Consider the following 13,868-nt stretch of genomic DNA (forward strand, 5'->3'; position numbering starts at 1 on the left):
TGGTTTAATATAGATATGATATTATGACTTTGATAAATAGCCAAGTTCTAACATGCACTGGCCTGCGGCTGAACTGAACTTTGGAATGAGGATATGTTATTAACACTCCACATTTTGGTCATGAAAAAACCTGAAAACTGTGGGAAACCCTTCCAAGTTGAACAGCACGTTTCCTCAAAACAGTGTGCGGCGATGTGGAACAGAGGGGCTTTGAAGTACACTGATCTTATTTGATGGGTGAGTGAGGAGTGTTAGATTATCAGCAGTGACATGTTTGTAAACCACCTGTATAGAAAAGCAGTGCACTAATAATATTGGGCGCCACTGAACGCAGTGTAAGGGTTTATTGAGGGTTTTTTTTTATATTATTTCCTCCTTTGATAGTACTATTTACCATGTGTCTAGCTTTTTGGCATCCGTTACTTTTTTATTCCTCTAGCTGTCTGCTTCACCCTACTTATTTATACTTGTCACCAAACCTTTATTTACCTTTCCTACCTTTCTGAGTTCTACATTTAGACTTTCTGTTTGAACTGCACTTAATACTCGGCACGTATTTAGAGCCAGATGAACCGGATGAGTGTTCACTGTTTGCACTACAGCTATATCAGGTCTGGGTCTATACTCGTTATACCAGTGATGGACTGGCTTTTCTAGCCTCACTGACCACTCCAGGTGCTCTAGACTACAAGTCAAAACACACCATACAGTACCTTATTCCATACACTTCAAGCCTTCACGTCTCACATCCATGGCCTGTTTCAAGTCACCAGTTAGCCTAACATGCTATCTTTGGTTTGTCGGAGGAAGTAGCCAGAGGGCACTCACACGAGCACATGAGGAACATGAAAACTCCACACAGGGTTCAAACCAGGAACTTTCTTGTCGTTGGGCGACAGGGTTAACCACTACAACACCACGCAGTTTTGTTTTTTAGAACTAGAAATAAAATTTAAAGCTGAATTTTAAAAAAAGGCTTATGCTGTATGTGAGAAATGGCCTAAGGGCACAGCCAGCCTATTGCATAATGACCACTTCAATTGATCTCTGTACAGCTGCAGCAGCCTTTGTGTGAGAACAGCAACAATGAATACCACCTGATGATACAAAGCAATGACTGGCATGCAAGAGAACACTGAGGCCTCACCCCTCATAATGGCAACATCACTGAGTATAAAACACCTTAGTTAGCCAACAGACTCCACATTAATAGGCCTATAAAACTTTGTAATGGCAACTTTAGAAATTATTATTAGTCTGCAATGATGTCAGCTTGTAACAGTGTCATAAACAAGCATTTTTTCCTATATATTTATAGCTTGGTAAAATGACAAATAACCATAGCTTATTTATCAGCGTTCATACTGTAAACCTGTATTCAGAGCCTCAACATATAATGTTTATGCAATGTATTATTTGTTTATAATTTGGAATATGAAAGCATCACACATAACTTACAATAAAGTATTAACGTTCTAATAATGCAGCAAATTTAACAGCAACTATTTCCACTGTCTGACCTCACTGTTTTTCAAAATCTGGCCCTGACTTCATCTGTGTAAAAAAAACAAAACAGTTAACACTTACTCATCGACATCCTCCTGGACCTCCTTCTCATTTTTGTCTAGAGCCTGAAACTCTCGCTCTCTGGCCTTCTTCTCTGTCACCTCCTTCCAGTAGTCGTTGAGTTTTAGGCCCAAAGCTCCGAGGGTCAGTCTTGGGAGTAAAAAGAGGAAACAACTGTAAATGTGTTTAAAATAAGACAATGACAGAAAAAGAAATGAACTGAAGATTACACGATCAAATTACCGCGTTCGCTCTTAACTTTGTACATACAGGATGAAACTATTTATTCCAACTCAACAGCTCATATTCACAAACAAAACAATCAAACAAAAAAAGCAACTAGCTGATTTATTACTGTTTGTTACCTGTACTCTTTGGTGTACTCAAAGTCTTGCTTGTTATGAGCAGGTTTCAGAAAATTGCACTCAATGACGCCGATGACGCCAATGCCCGCTCTTAGGCCCGAAGTCTGAAGGAAATTTAAGAGTGACATTTATTAAGCAGAGGCAGGTACCCAGGGTAGCCCCACAGTATTTGTAACACACAACATTATTTTACTTTACCTTTAGCTGGCAGCCCACTTTCTCATACGCCTTAATGAGACGATTCTTGTGGTACATCATAATCCCATAGTGATCCTTGTTTTTTGGGTTAAGTCCAAAGGTCACCTTCACTTTGTCTTTCTGACAAAAACCAGTTAAGAAAACTGACAAAGTTTAGAATAATGATGCAATTTTCATATAATTAAAGGGATGTTACTAATGTAACTGTTTTAACAGAAAAAACATGGAAAAAATGTAACATTGTTCATGCAATTATTATTAATGACCTTATTATTAATTATAGTAGAGTATAATTCAGAATTTTCATAACTCTTATCCTACCCCTGAGGTCTGGTTTGTTGCATGCATTCATATATTAGATAGGCAAACAGATAAAGTTCAGATTAAAAATTCGGTTTTGTGGGCGCTGAACCGATCCCTGGCACGATAACACAAAACCCCAGTTTCAAAATCTCAGTTCTCTAGAAGACATGAAAAGATTAAAAAAATAATAATAACTAGATATGAGACCGCATGAACTGGCACTGTGAAGCTTGTTTGGATTTTCCCTTCATGAACATCTGTTAAGCACCAAAAGTGTGTGTGTGTGTGTTTTTTTAAACTTTTTTACCAGACCCCAGTAAAGTAACACAGATGCTTCATCTCCAACAGTCACACGAATCCCACTTCCTGTTTACACTTGAATTTGGCTGTTACACACACACATAGCATAAGGATACACTGAAGTGGGGTTTGTAGACGTCATGCTCAATGTGTATCAGCCTCTTCGCTACCAGTTTGGCCTGAATCTTCTTCCTCCTCAGTATGATCTGTGTTTTCGGCTTCAGATACAGGATACTGAGGTAGGCCTGTGATGAACATGCAAAGCAAATAAAACGGACAAGGTGAAAAAAAAAGAAAGAAAACAAGCGAGGCTTAAAACTGAAAACTCTAAATATGAAATACTCTTTTGTCGGTTGAAATCCACTCGTGAACGCACATTTTTCACCAGCGGGTTTATTTTTTAATCTTGAAACATGAAAAAGATGATTTACAAACAAAAAGTGAACTCTTAGAATTTGCGAATTATCATTTGAAACCTGCAAAAAAAAAACATTTTTTTAATGAAACTGGGGCAGTGTTACTACAAAACCACAAGGTTGACAGTTTGTCTACAGTAGTGTGGAGGTACTCAGTGTCTGCCAAAAAGTGGAAGACACTCTTACACCCAGCCCCCAACACACACAGCACTTGTATGGCTAAACCCACACGTAAACCACAACCACTACACCCTGAATTTTTCTCTAACCCTGATCACAACCTTTAACACTAAAATCCTCCTGAACAGGTCCCCAAGCCCTGACAAATATTAATATTATGGACCACAGAGGCTCTAACATAATAACAGATGGTAAAGTGTTTTTTTACCCACTCACCCTGAGACTGTAATGCATGTCTGGGATGTTCTGCTCAGTTCTCAAGGATCCGCTATTCTTCAGCCCCTTCTTCAACTCTTCGATCTGAATCTCAGGCAAACGAATGTCATTCGGATCGGTCTCAAAGTCGAGCTCCATCTTACCGTCTTTAGCTCTTCGGGATAGCACGAAAGAAAGCAGCTGTTAGAACATGTAATTGTGTTTCACTGCACACGCTGTAATGGCTGTCTAGAAAGCTCCGCAGATGGCTTTGCAAGACATTTCATTAATTGGGAACGATTTGCAACACAAAGTCACTGTATGGCTTTACCGCCTGTGTCTAATTACTAGGATTTGAATCACAGGGCAATACTTGAAATGCTGGATGGTTATACTCATTGTGGTGATCATCTCTCTCTCCAGCATGAAGAGGAAGTGAAATAGGAGGTATGAGAAACCTGACCTGGTTCTTTTTGCCACTTTACAAGAACCTGACTTCAGTCGACCATTTCTCTCTAAGAATTTTAGTTGAAGAAGGAAAAGAGAAAATTCAAAACTTCAATTTAGGAGGTTCTCTGTTCTCCATTTGAATGTGGGTCACTTTGCATAGATTTGCCTAGAACCATGCTTATACAAATACTACATATGTGTTTTTGTACCCACTTGCCTCCCTCTGATACTGACTGTGCTTGCACACTCCTCAGTGTCATGTGGTATTTTCAACCAATGGTCACAACACGCCAACTTGGAAACTCTAACCGAGATGTTTTGACTTGACTGACACTAAAGAAACAGTGTAATAAGGTCTGCGCTAATCTGCTGTGTTGTACAGAGTTCGACAAAATGACTGACATCATGACAGTTATCTAACAAGATTACAGATTTCACACATTTGGCTTCATCAAACTGCTAGTGGTGGAAGGGAGATGTTTATCGTGTGGAACACTCGTATCTTATCATGTTTCAACTTTAATGTAACACGAACATGTGATTCTGACCTGCGGATGTTCCAGATTAATATCTTGGTGCCTTTTTTGGAGGGAATTGAGTCAAAATGTGAATGTATCTGCTCCAGGGATTTGACGATCGAGTGGTCGAGGACGGCCGTCAGACTGGCCTGTGAATCCTCGGTCACAACTAATAACTGTAACACCGAATTAAGGTCAGAACATAAGGGAGCATGTATGGTAATAAACACATTTACATAATATATTTGTTTCCTGTTATCTGCCTTAAACTTGGCCTATTTTAATTCATGTCATCCCTTGCCCACCGCCCCCACCCACACACCCTGTGCCATTCAAATGATCTCATCAGTTCTCACACTAAAAAAATCAGGAAGTCATACTGATGTAGAACGCCTACGCATCAGCAAATTCACAAAGTAAACCTAATATTGTATCCTAATATTTCCCAGTCCCTTTGTGAAGGATATTGGTTTGCTGGTTGAAAGGGACAATGGGGACGATGACAGCCTGGGCTTTAATGCTTTCCAGGTAGGTCTGCGACAGCATCCCCACAGTCTGACAGCCGCCGTTCTTGGTGAAGATGAGCGCGTCACGCCCCAAGCGCATGGAGCCCGACTTAAAGCCGTTCCCGTAAACCCCGATGGCCTGCTGACTGGCCCTCCCCGAGCCCTTCTCTGTAAAACCAAAGCTGGACACAAAAGCGAGCAAGTGTTAATTATCGAACACCGAGAAGCAAGCTGAGAAGACAAAACTAGCCTAATGTGTGAATGTGACACAAAGCGGCACATGTGAGGCCACAGTTGGAAACTGCGCGTGTGTGTCTGTAGGTTAAATGCAGAAAAGAGGAACACAATCGGTATGCAGCACTACTGTGTCTTTCTATGTTTCTTTTTTTCCTTGTGTGTGAACTTCACACGTGTCTCACCTGAGCATCTTGTGCAGTTTGTTGGGGGTCATGCCGCTGCCATTATCGATGAAAGACAGACAGAGGTGATCCGTTTCATGAACTACATCTATCCAGAACTGTTTAGCGGACACACCGGGGTCTGAGGCATTGTCTAGAAGACGACAGACAGAAAATTGGAAATAAGAAAAACAAGAGAAGCACATGGGATGGCTAGTTTCTTTAATGCCTTCCTTATATTTCTTTACAACGTGAACTTCCTGCAGGCATAGTCAAAGTGATACTGCACATTATAGATCCGAGAAGGAGACTCATGCTGCAGGAACAAATCATTAGATCTACAACTCCACTGCTGATCTCTGGATGCTACTGCATGTGCTGTAATCTATACTTCAATGTGGGGCACAGCCACTAATTGCATCACACCATGATCAACAAACATCGAACATACAGAGTTTGGAACTTTCTGCAGGGTTATTGCGAATTACTGCGAGCTCATTCCAATAAGCACGTGGCTCCCTTTGTTGTTTCTAAACTTTAGCCTGTACTTTCACGTGTGACAGTGGTGCGAATGCATTTCTACAGCGCACTCCCTTCGCTGTTCCGGTTTTTAAAAAAGCCTCAGCAGCCAACAGACGGTCAGCACGTCTGAACCAATGAGAGCGCACAGAGTGGAGGAATGGCAATGTTGACAGCCCAGACACGATCCATTTATGTCACATAAAGGCGCAAATAAGCTACTGCTGCATATTTACAAATACGTTTTATATGTATTTTGTCAAAAATAATCCAAACTGATTCTGTTAATGCTCACGAGAAGTAAGAGTACCGACACTGCAGAAAACCTCACTGCAGTTGAGCAGTTACTAATATCTCAGCACTATGATTTCAAACTGCAGAGCTCCTCTATCCTTACTTTACGAAGGGATTATTACCACAACACAGCGTCTGCAGCTGCCAGCACACGTCTTTAGGCGTGTGAGCGCAAACTCGTGAAAGAGGAAGTCCGTTCGGTCCATTTTTGCACCAACACAAATGTCTGCTCAACACGCCAACTTTGTGCGCGATAGCGGAAGAGCGGTGCGAAAGAAACCACGAAAAGCTGCATCAACAGGTGCAGGGGACTGTGGAGCGTTTCTGTATTATGCCTGAAATTTCTTATTGCCTACCTATTAATTCTGCCACAGCGCTGAAAGGCCAGGTATGACTTGTGGAGTTGCTGTTCAGGAAGGAAGGACTCATCTGGAAATGAAAAAAAGAATTTAAAAAAATAAGTTAAACTTTCACTTGCTCTTTTTTGTGAGCCGCTGTAGCGAACGTTTTCTAAAGTGTCGAAACAAATGCGAATCCTCTACAGCAAATATCTGAAATACTTACAGAACTCAGGCGAATCCCATGCTCACTTAACCTCGCCATGTTTTTCGTCTGAATATTTTGCTTCTCGTCGTGTGAGCTCTCCGTGCGCAGGTACGTAGCCATACAGAGCAGTGGGCGCGTCCTCGGGGCCTGTGTCAAAGGAAGTCAGCCGAAGTCGCGCTTCGAGCAGTCTGAAAGAGACAAAGCTGAGGTATTTCTTTCTGCAGATCTTATGTTAATATGACGTTTTACCAAGTTCTTGCATTTATTACCAAGTTGATTTATTGTTACTTTGTTATAACGCGTGTTTGAAATGGGCTGGTTTTTTTTCATTCAAAAATTATAATAATTCAGTTGCAGAATCAGCTAAATGCTTACAGTAAATGGCCGTTGTGTTAGGCACACCTCCTTAACTATCATTAAAACAGATCTGACATGCTGAAGGTTCAAATCTGGCATCAAAATAGGGAAGAGACGTGATATAAGTGACTTTGAATGTGGCTTGGTGCCATATGGGCTGGTCTGAATATCTGAGGTTGTACTGAGAATTTCCCATACAACTTTCTCTTTACTGAACATTTACTGAATGGTCTGAAAAGGGGAAAAAAAAATCTGTGTTCAGCAATTCTCTGCTACTCACAGCGGTTCAAGTGTCTTGTTGATGCCAGAGGAGAGTGGCCGTGCCGACAGGAAGGCACAATCCAGACAATCCAAATAATCACTTGTTACAACAAAGGTATGAAGAAGAGCACATGGAACCTTAAAGGAGATCGACTGCAGCAGCAGAAGACCACACCGGGTGCCACTCCTGTCAGCTAAGTGCAGCGCAGTGGTTTGCTGATACTAACAGGAAACTGAAGCTGCAGTTCACACCTGCTCACCAGAATTGGACAACGGAAGATTGGAAAAACATTGACCTGTCTGGTGAGTCTCGATTTGTGCTGCAACGTTCAGTAGTTATTTGGTGTAAGCTATGTGAAAGCATGAATCCGTGCTGTATCCTGTCAATGTTTCAGATTGGTGGAGGTGGTGTAATGGTGTGAGGGATATTTTTTGGTACACTCTGGCCTCATTATTACTACTTTAGCTAGTTTAGTTGTTCAAAACACCACATCCTACCTGAGAATTGGTGCTGACTATGTCCATCCCTTTATGACCACAGCGTATCCATCTTCTGATGGCTGCTTCCAACAGGATAACGCGCCATGTTACAAAGCTCAAATCATCTCAAACTGGTTTCTTGAACACAGGTTTGTCGTTACCCATGGGTATTCGGGGCTCTACTTCCAGATGTTTTTTCAGTACCCTCTGATCTCCCGGCTGAATGAAATGTTTATTAGAGGAAACCTGTATTTAGGTATGTGTTTGCCACAATTTATCTGGGGCGAAGCCCCACTCCCATCTCTGTCCGACCAATCACAGCAGAGCATTCCTCCTTTAGGTCCAACGTCAGCACCTGTTAGCTGTCACTGGTGATTGGTCTGGATCTGACAAACTGGTGGTTGCTAACCAGCTAAAGCACTTCAGCAGAAGAAGCTTTTTTTTTTAGAAAAAAAAGACAAAGTGAGGGGGAGGCGCAGGTGGAAGGAGCTGCCTCCTGTTGCTACTGTAGCAGACACAGGGCATGAAATGGCCACTGCATTAGATACAAACTCAGGGGGGTGAATTGGTGAAGTGCTTCTGACATGTTCGTTGCTACAAATCTGTATCTCACACACTGAGTCAGCGATTCACACATATTCCTCACACCCTGTCTGACCTTCATTTTCTCACGTAGGCCTAATCTGAAAAAATAAAATAAAATAATTTATCATAACAAAGTTATTTAGACCATCAAGAGAAACCTGAGAAAAATACAAATAAATCTATTGATTCTTAAAATCATTCATGCTGCTCAAAGTAATGCCAGGCCTAAACAGCAGCACTTTCTCCTCTCAACCTGCACACGTAGTTGACAATGAGTAACCATGGCTACAGTGAGTAACCCTGGTGACAGGGAGATGCTCTGTACTTCGCTCTGAAGCACTCATTCCCATTCCCAATAAAAGAGCTCAGGTTATTATGGCCATTTAAAATGAAGAATGCACGTCAGTGCTGAAACCTTGTAAAAATATACTGTGTATGTATGTAGTCAGTTATGTTTTTTCTATAGGAATCATATCAGAGAGGCACAGAAATGAACTCTTCATTTGAGTGCATTTGTGTAATTTACTGTTCCAAGATATACTTGGAACAGTAAATATATCTTTATCTTTGATATAAATATATCTATATCTTTGTATACGAAGTCTGCCATAAACAAGATGACTTAGGTCTGTGTAGAATGTTAGGTCCCACATTCACTGTGGATTCATACATGAAATAAAGGAAATGCAGAAAAATAGAGAGCGATGACAAAAATAGCACGAATGAGGCCTGATTGTTAAAACACTGTGTGCCTGTAAACACAGACGTCATTAGGTGGAGAGGGCACAGAATGCCATAGAAATAAACATCCTGCAGAACACTGAGTGAAGCACGTTGTGTCTGCCCGCATTAACCCCTTAAGGCCTAGAGTATCATATTTGATGCATGGGTTTTGTCAGTTTTGGAGACTTCTGCATCATCAGTGTGATTTTTCCCCCTAGTTAAATTACACAGTACATTTTTAACAAATAAAAAAAAACCTCACCATGTTTTGGTGAGGTTTTTTCCCCCACAATCCTGATAATGATAAGATAATGGATGTATGGATATAGAAAATAGAATAAAAATTTTAAAACTCATACATGCAAATGAATATTTAATAAAAAAAATCAAAAACCACATGATTTGGGCTATAAATCATAATTTATAAATATTGTAAGTGTTACTTAGTAGTGACTTGGATAACTATTTAGCTTTTGATGACAAGAAAATTTTCATATTCTGCATGTTGATATTTGTTGAATGATAAATACAGTGTTTGAGTCCACATATAAACTAAGTTTGTACATAACGAGTTAATAACTGAACTCAAATGGCCTCTGCAGTCACCAGATTTCAATCCAATAGAGCACCTTTGGAACCTCTGTGGTGAAATGAGAAATTTGCATCCTGGATGTGCCACCGACAGATCTGCAGCAACTGTGTGATTCTATCAGGCCAATACAGAGTGAAATCTGAGAGCAATGTTTCCACCAGCATGTCGAATCTGTGCCCTGTTGAATTAAGGCAGTGTTTTCAGGTAAGAATGGATCTAAAACGATACTAACAAGGGCTACGCAGCAAAGTATATTTTACCATTCAAATTAAAAAGATTCATTGCTTTACTGTAGAAATATCTTTTTGCCAACAGCCATAATTGTAGAATCAATATTACATTTTATTAAATATATGTGTTGTAGGATAGGCTTAATCACTGATGACATATTTCCTTTTCGTTCCCAGGACATAAAATACTACTGTTTATTACACACAAGGCGTGCTTGGGTGTAAAGCAGTGATGCGTGTGTCATGGCAATAGTGACAGGGGTTTCACTCCTAACTTGTATTTCAAATCAAACCACAACCTTTCTGTAAACCTAACCGAAATGAAAATTAAACTGTAAGTGAAAGAGGACACAAGCCACAGCTTCTGGTCATGATTGATTGGTTTGTATTAGAAACAGAGGCTTCAGCTTTATTATAGCCAAACACGTTTTATAACGGTCAGTTGCAAACTTACAGTGATTTACAAACCAGCTATTGACCAAACAGTAAGCAGCAATAATAATGACTGTTGTAATACACTATTAACTAAAGTTAGCGATTCATTTTTATTAACAGTGGCATTATAAAGTGTTACGAAGACTTTTAGCATTTAGGAAAATCTGCTGCGTTAACACACAAACTTAAAAATGGATCAGAATCATTATTGCAAATCTGCACAGTGGATGAATGTGGCATACAAGAATATTTGAAGAAGCAGTTAAACACGGAGTACTTATCTTTTATTTATTGGCATTTTTCTTTAGAATGCATGAGACTGATTTATTCCAGCTTTTATTAAGAAATGATAAACTATGTATTTAATTAAACATTTGGGATTTAGGAGGTGTTGCAATGCTTTACCAACCGTGGCTCTTATTGTAGCGGTTTACACATTTGCCTACCAAACAAAAGATCTCTAGTTATTTTTCCTGGATGGAGATGGAAGTTTCTTTGTGGTTACATGAGGAAGGGCATGTGGCATGAAACTCTGCCAAATCAAACATGTGGAGCTACCTAATGTGGCAATCCAGCCAGATGAGCAAATTGCAATACTTGCAACTCCAATTGATGGTTTTAAACTGTAAACTGATGTCATGAGAATGCAGACAGCTCAGAAAAGATGAGCTGACTGCTTCAACCAGTTTAACTGGTTCCTGTTGAATTTGTTTTCCTCAGGTTTATCTGCTCAGTATTAGCTACTCAAGCTTGTTGCAATACACTGTTTGTTAACTAATTCGTGCACCTGTTAATTTAACTAGAAATAATTAATTGCATCGTCCTTCAAAAATCAATCTGCTGTCAATTGATTTTGCCTCTGCGGTTGAGAACAGTGCTATTTTTTTTAGTTCAAGAACTCATTTCAACTTGTTTACATTTAAGTAATTGGACACCAACAACCTGCTTAATCAGAATAAACCTTGATTACTTTGTGCAGTTGTCTGGACCTTCTTTTACACTCCGTTGTTGTTATACTCCCAAAAATATTTGCTCACTAGAAATGCAAGATGGCAAAGTGTAGATCACTTAGTTAAAGGTATATTGGCACAAAATAATGAAAGAGTTGTCAGTGATTTGCTTTAAAGACAACAGGATACCCAGAAAAAGAATAATGTAGCAGAAACATTGTTTCTTTTTTCTTTTATTATCTCTAACACGGCGAGCTTCAACAGCTCAGTCTCTTGTCGCATGAAAAAGTCCCCATCTTTGGTCTCCACTGTTGGAACGTTCCAGTTTTTCTTTCCATCCATTCACTATTGCAAAATAATCCTCTTCAGAAAATTCCTGCAGGGAAAAGATACAGGTGTGTTGGATGGCACACTAAAGGAGGAATTTAGCTTTCTGTCGTAACACAATTATGAAGGTGCAATCTTTGACACACTGTGTGAACTTTGTGGTTGTGCATTCCCACCTTAATAAATTCATCTTTAATGGCCTCTGCTCTCTGCAGCTCTGTCTTAATCACTTCGATGAACTGGGCTGTGCGGTCTTCGGCTCGAACTTTGCTGAAACCAGCCTCCTGAATGAACTGTAGATGGGGAGGCAGAGGAGGGATTAAGCGGTGTGGGGACAGCACCATCAACTGATGGACTGCAGTAGTACATACACACAAAGTCTATTCTCTGGACATACTGTAATGTTGGAAAATTTGGCTGCTTCTATATTCTTCTAAACACATTTACTCATAAGTGGATCAGTGCACTGCTTATACTGTTAAACAGGATTTTGAATTGCAAAAACAGAAAATATAATCTACATATTAGAAAAGAGTCCAAAGTTTTAAACTACTAGCATTTTTATACACGAGTATTTTTACCTTGCCATACTCTGAAGGCGTATACAGGACATAGCCTCTTTGTTTCACATAGGCCTCGAATGCTGGGGTCCAGGGCTTCTTCCCACAGCAATAGTCACTGATAAGCAACTGTCCGCCTGGCTTTAACCATGACTGGATATCAACAAGAACAAGATGTTTGTTACATTTAGTGCTGTATCATTTTTTCTCTACAAATTACAAGAAAAGTTGGGAAATTCATGAAATGAAACCATTTAGACTTAAAGAGATGCACACATGGAAGCGTTTGAAGAGGGCTAGTTTATCATCTATGTGCAGGATTGTGTCTCTGCTGTAGATCACATCAAATGAATCTTCTGGAAATGTCCTTTTTGTAGCATCGGCAACCTCAAACCGCACCTGAGGAACAGTAAATACCATTAAAGATTTGGAAATAAATCATTAGTCCAGTCATTAACTTTGGTGTTGTAATCAACAGAATAACATACGTACTGATGGAACGTTCTCTGCTTTTGCCCTCTCTATTGCAATGTCCACCATGTTGTCTGACAGATCCAAGCCGAGCACTTCCACTCCAAATGCCTGAAAAATCACATAATAATTGCCACAGTTATAGCTTTTACAATAATGATAAGTGCCCTAAAATCAACATTGTAAGTGTGGCCTGTGACTTGGTTGCTCTTACCTTTGCCATGTAGAAGTCTCCTCCACCAATGCCACAACCAACATCCAGAACCTTCTGTCCTGGCTTCAGGTTCAGCAGGTCCACAAACTCCTGTTAGCACAAAAATGTTGTCTTTGATTCAGCCTGGCTTTGAGGCCAACTTTGTAAAGGTTATTTTGGCTACAAACTTTTATTTCATAGTTACTGAGGCCACTACGGTGTACATATTAGGACAGGGGTGTCCAACTCCAGGCCTCAAGGGCCGGTGTCCTGCAGGTTTTAGATATCACCTTGGGTCAACACACCTGAATCAAATGATTAGTTCATTACCAGGCCTCTGGAAAACTTCAAGACATGTTGAAAAGGAATTTTAGCCATTTAAATCAGCTGTGTTGGATCAAGGACACATCTAAAACCTTGGACACCCCTGTTTTAGGACATCTGCAGGTCTCAGGAAAAACGTCCTCAGACATGAGCTCAAAACAGCCTCTGGCATCAGACTAAAATGTCAAAAAAAAAATGGCATCAGATGACATAGACCTTCGTGGCCCACCCTATCCCAGAATTCATTACGATTTTAAGGTTGAAGAAACTTTTTGGAAAAAATGGTGACCGGTTTAAGCAAAGCAGTCCAGAAATAAACTTTTAATAGAAAGTGCTGAGTTTTATCAAATGTTCAGCAGAGAAGAATCCTAAAAAGCCGAACTGAGCTAACTTTTGGCCAACTTAATGCGGCACAGGTCCTGCATGCTTTGGTTGGTTGGTTGGTTAGTTGGCTAGTTAGTTTTCTGCTGAAGCTGCGTCTGTTTGCCAGTGTGAAGCCAAATGTACTTAAATGTTTTGGGAAAAAACGAGCAGACGGTTCACTTTTTGAGGTAAGTGTGTTCTCCAGGACCAAACATGTGACCCGTGAACTGTGGTAAGGAAACAGACTGATGTAACCAGGATGT

The 13,868-nt window shown here is 40.2% G+C and overlaps 2 protein-coding genes across 3 annotated transcripts in view; both read right to left on the reverse strand.

Annotated features, from left to right (window-relative positions):
* Positions 1 to 6,891, reverse strand: part of LOC102214458 (MORC family CW-type zinc finger protein 4) — a 13,088-nt gene extending 6,197 nt beyond the window's left edge. The window contains exons 1-10 of the mRNA XM_005723216.1: positions 6,773 to 6,891; positions 6,565 to 6,637; positions 5,417 to 5,549; positions 4,959 to 5,179; positions 4,522 to 4,669; positions 3,545 to 3,698; positions 2,849 to 2,977; positions 2,130 to 2,249; positions 1,932 to 2,035; positions 1,588 to 1,716 (exon numbers count right to left, since the gene is read on the reverse strand). Of these exons, the coding sequence (XP_005723273.1) occupies positions 1,588 to 1,716; positions 1,932 to 2,035; positions 2,130 to 2,249; positions 2,849 to 2,977; positions 3,545 to 3,698; positions 4,522 to 4,669; positions 4,959 to 5,179; positions 5,417 to 5,549; positions 6,565 to 6,637; positions 6,773 to 6,874 (1,313 nt within the window). The 5' untranslated portion in view covers positions 6,875 to 6,891. The remainder of the gene's footprint in view (positions 1 to 1,587; positions 1,717 to 1,931; positions 2,036 to 2,129; positions 2,250 to 2,848; positions 2,978 to 3,544; positions 3,699 to 4,521; positions 4,670 to 4,958; positions 5,180 to 5,416; positions 5,550 to 6,564; positions 6,638 to 6,772) is intronic.
* A 3,634-nt stretch (positions 6,892 to 10,525) lies between these two features.
* The window catches only part of pmt (phosphoethanolamine methyltransferase), an 8,455-nt gene continuing 5,112 nt past the window's right edge, over positions 10,526 to 13,868 (reverse strand). For both annotated transcript variants that reach the window (XM_005723112.1, XM_005723110.1), the window contains exons 7-12: positions 12,940 to 13,029; positions 12,747 to 12,836; positions 12,531 to 12,653; positions 12,276 to 12,407; positions 11,871 to 11,987; positions 10,526 to 11,743 (exon numbers count right to left, since the gene is read on the reverse strand). In XM_005723112.1, coding sequence (XP_005723169.1) covers positions 11,633 to 11,743; positions 11,871 to 11,987; positions 12,276 to 12,407; positions 12,531 to 12,653; positions 12,747 to 12,836; positions 12,940 to 13,029 — 663 coding nt within the window. In that variant the 3' untranslated portion in view covers positions 10,526 to 11,632. The remainder of the gene's footprint in view (positions 11,744 to 11,870; positions 11,988 to 12,275; positions 12,408 to 12,530; positions 12,654 to 12,746; positions 12,837 to 12,939; positions 13,030 to 13,868) is intronic.

The sequence above is a fragment of the Pundamilia nyererei genome, unplaced genomic scaffold, assembly GCF_000239375.1.
Source record: "Pundamilia nyererei isolate P.nyererei 1_Seehausen unplaced genomic scaffold, PunNye1.0 scaffold00008, whole genome shotgun sequence".
NCBI lineage: Eukaryota > Metazoa > Chordata > Actinopteri > Cichliformes > Cichlidae > Pundamilia > Pundamilia nyererei.